The sequence below is a fragment of the Phaseolus vulgaris genome, chromosome 8, assembly GCF_051622355.1.
Source record: "Phaseolus vulgaris cultivar YP4 chromosome 8, ASM5162235v1, whole genome shotgun sequence".
NCBI classification, from domain to species: Eukaryota; Viridiplantae; Streptophyta; class Magnoliopsida; order Fabales; family Fabaceae; genus Phaseolus; species Phaseolus vulgaris.
In genome coordinates this window covers 58,351,928-58,352,969 of record NC_143505.1, presented here as the reverse complement: position 1 = coordinate 58,352,969, position 1,042 = coordinate 58,351,928, and the positions used below count along the sequence as shown (strand labels likewise).

Genomic DNA, 1,042 nt, shown 5'->3' with positions numbered 1-1,042 from the left:
CTAGCATCCCAAGTATTTAAAAGGTAATTTCATTGCATCACAGTTGAGAATTGTTGCAAAGCGTTGAACCACAAACTGATCAAGTCCCACCCCACCAATTCTTCTCTTCAAGAAATTCACCTTAAGGCCAGAGGCTAAGTCCAAGCAATTCAAAATAACTTTTAAGTTAAATACACTTTTAGTGTTTGCTTCGCAAAAGAACAAAGTATCATTTGCATATAGGAGCATGTTTACCTTAACCTTTTTGTCCCCGATCTCCAAACTCTTTCCCAAATTCTTCTCCACAACTTGCCTTGACACTTCTACCAATCCCTCAGCCAAAAACTCCTTCGTTGAGCTCCCATTTGCAAGCACAAACACCAAGGAAGATTCCAAACAAGATTTAATCCATCTAATTCATTTTTCATAGAAACCTAACCTTCCTAGCATATAAAAGATGAACTCCTATCTTATAGAATCATAAGCCTTCTCAAAATCAACTTTAAAGAAAACACAACTTTTCTTCTTGCTCTCCACACCTTCTCTAAAACCTATTAGCCGTGAGAACGATATCTAATAACCCGCTACCTTGTAGGAAAGTTGATTGTCAATGATCAATAACTTTATTGATCACCTTTTTCAACCTTAACGACAAAATATTTGAGACTATTTTATATAAACATCCAACCAACGAGATAGGTCTATAATCATAGACTTGTTGGGGGTTATTAACCTTGGGTATCAAACTTATGAATGTCACATTGAAACCCCTGGACCATTTTCCTCTGCCCGCAAACTCATTCACTATCATGATTATATCCTCTTTTAATAACTCCCAACAAAATTTAACGAAACTGAAGTTAAATTCGTTTGGTTCAGGGCTCTTTGAATTATCATGACTCCAAACTGCTAACTTTACTTCCTCTTCAGTTATAGCTCCTACCAACATACCATTATCTTTACTAGAAATAAAGTTAAAACTTGCATTATCCAATCTCACAGGTAACTCATCATCCTCGTCATAACGAGATTTGAAGAAGTCTCTGACTTTATCCTTAACCAT

General features: G+C 36.0%; 1 protein-coding gene across 1 annotated transcript; it reads right to left on the bottom strand.

Annotated features, from left to right (window-relative positions):
* Positions 1 to 1,042, bottom strand: LOC137825411 (uncharacterized). Its single transcript, XM_068631081.2, has 2 exons — positions 672 to 1,042; positions 1 to 391 (listed from the first exon to the last, which is right to left on the bottom strand). The coding sequence occupies exons 1-2, from the start codon at positions 1,040 to 1,042 to the stop codon at positions 1 to 3; spliced, it is 762 nt and encodes a 253-aa protein (XP_068487182.1).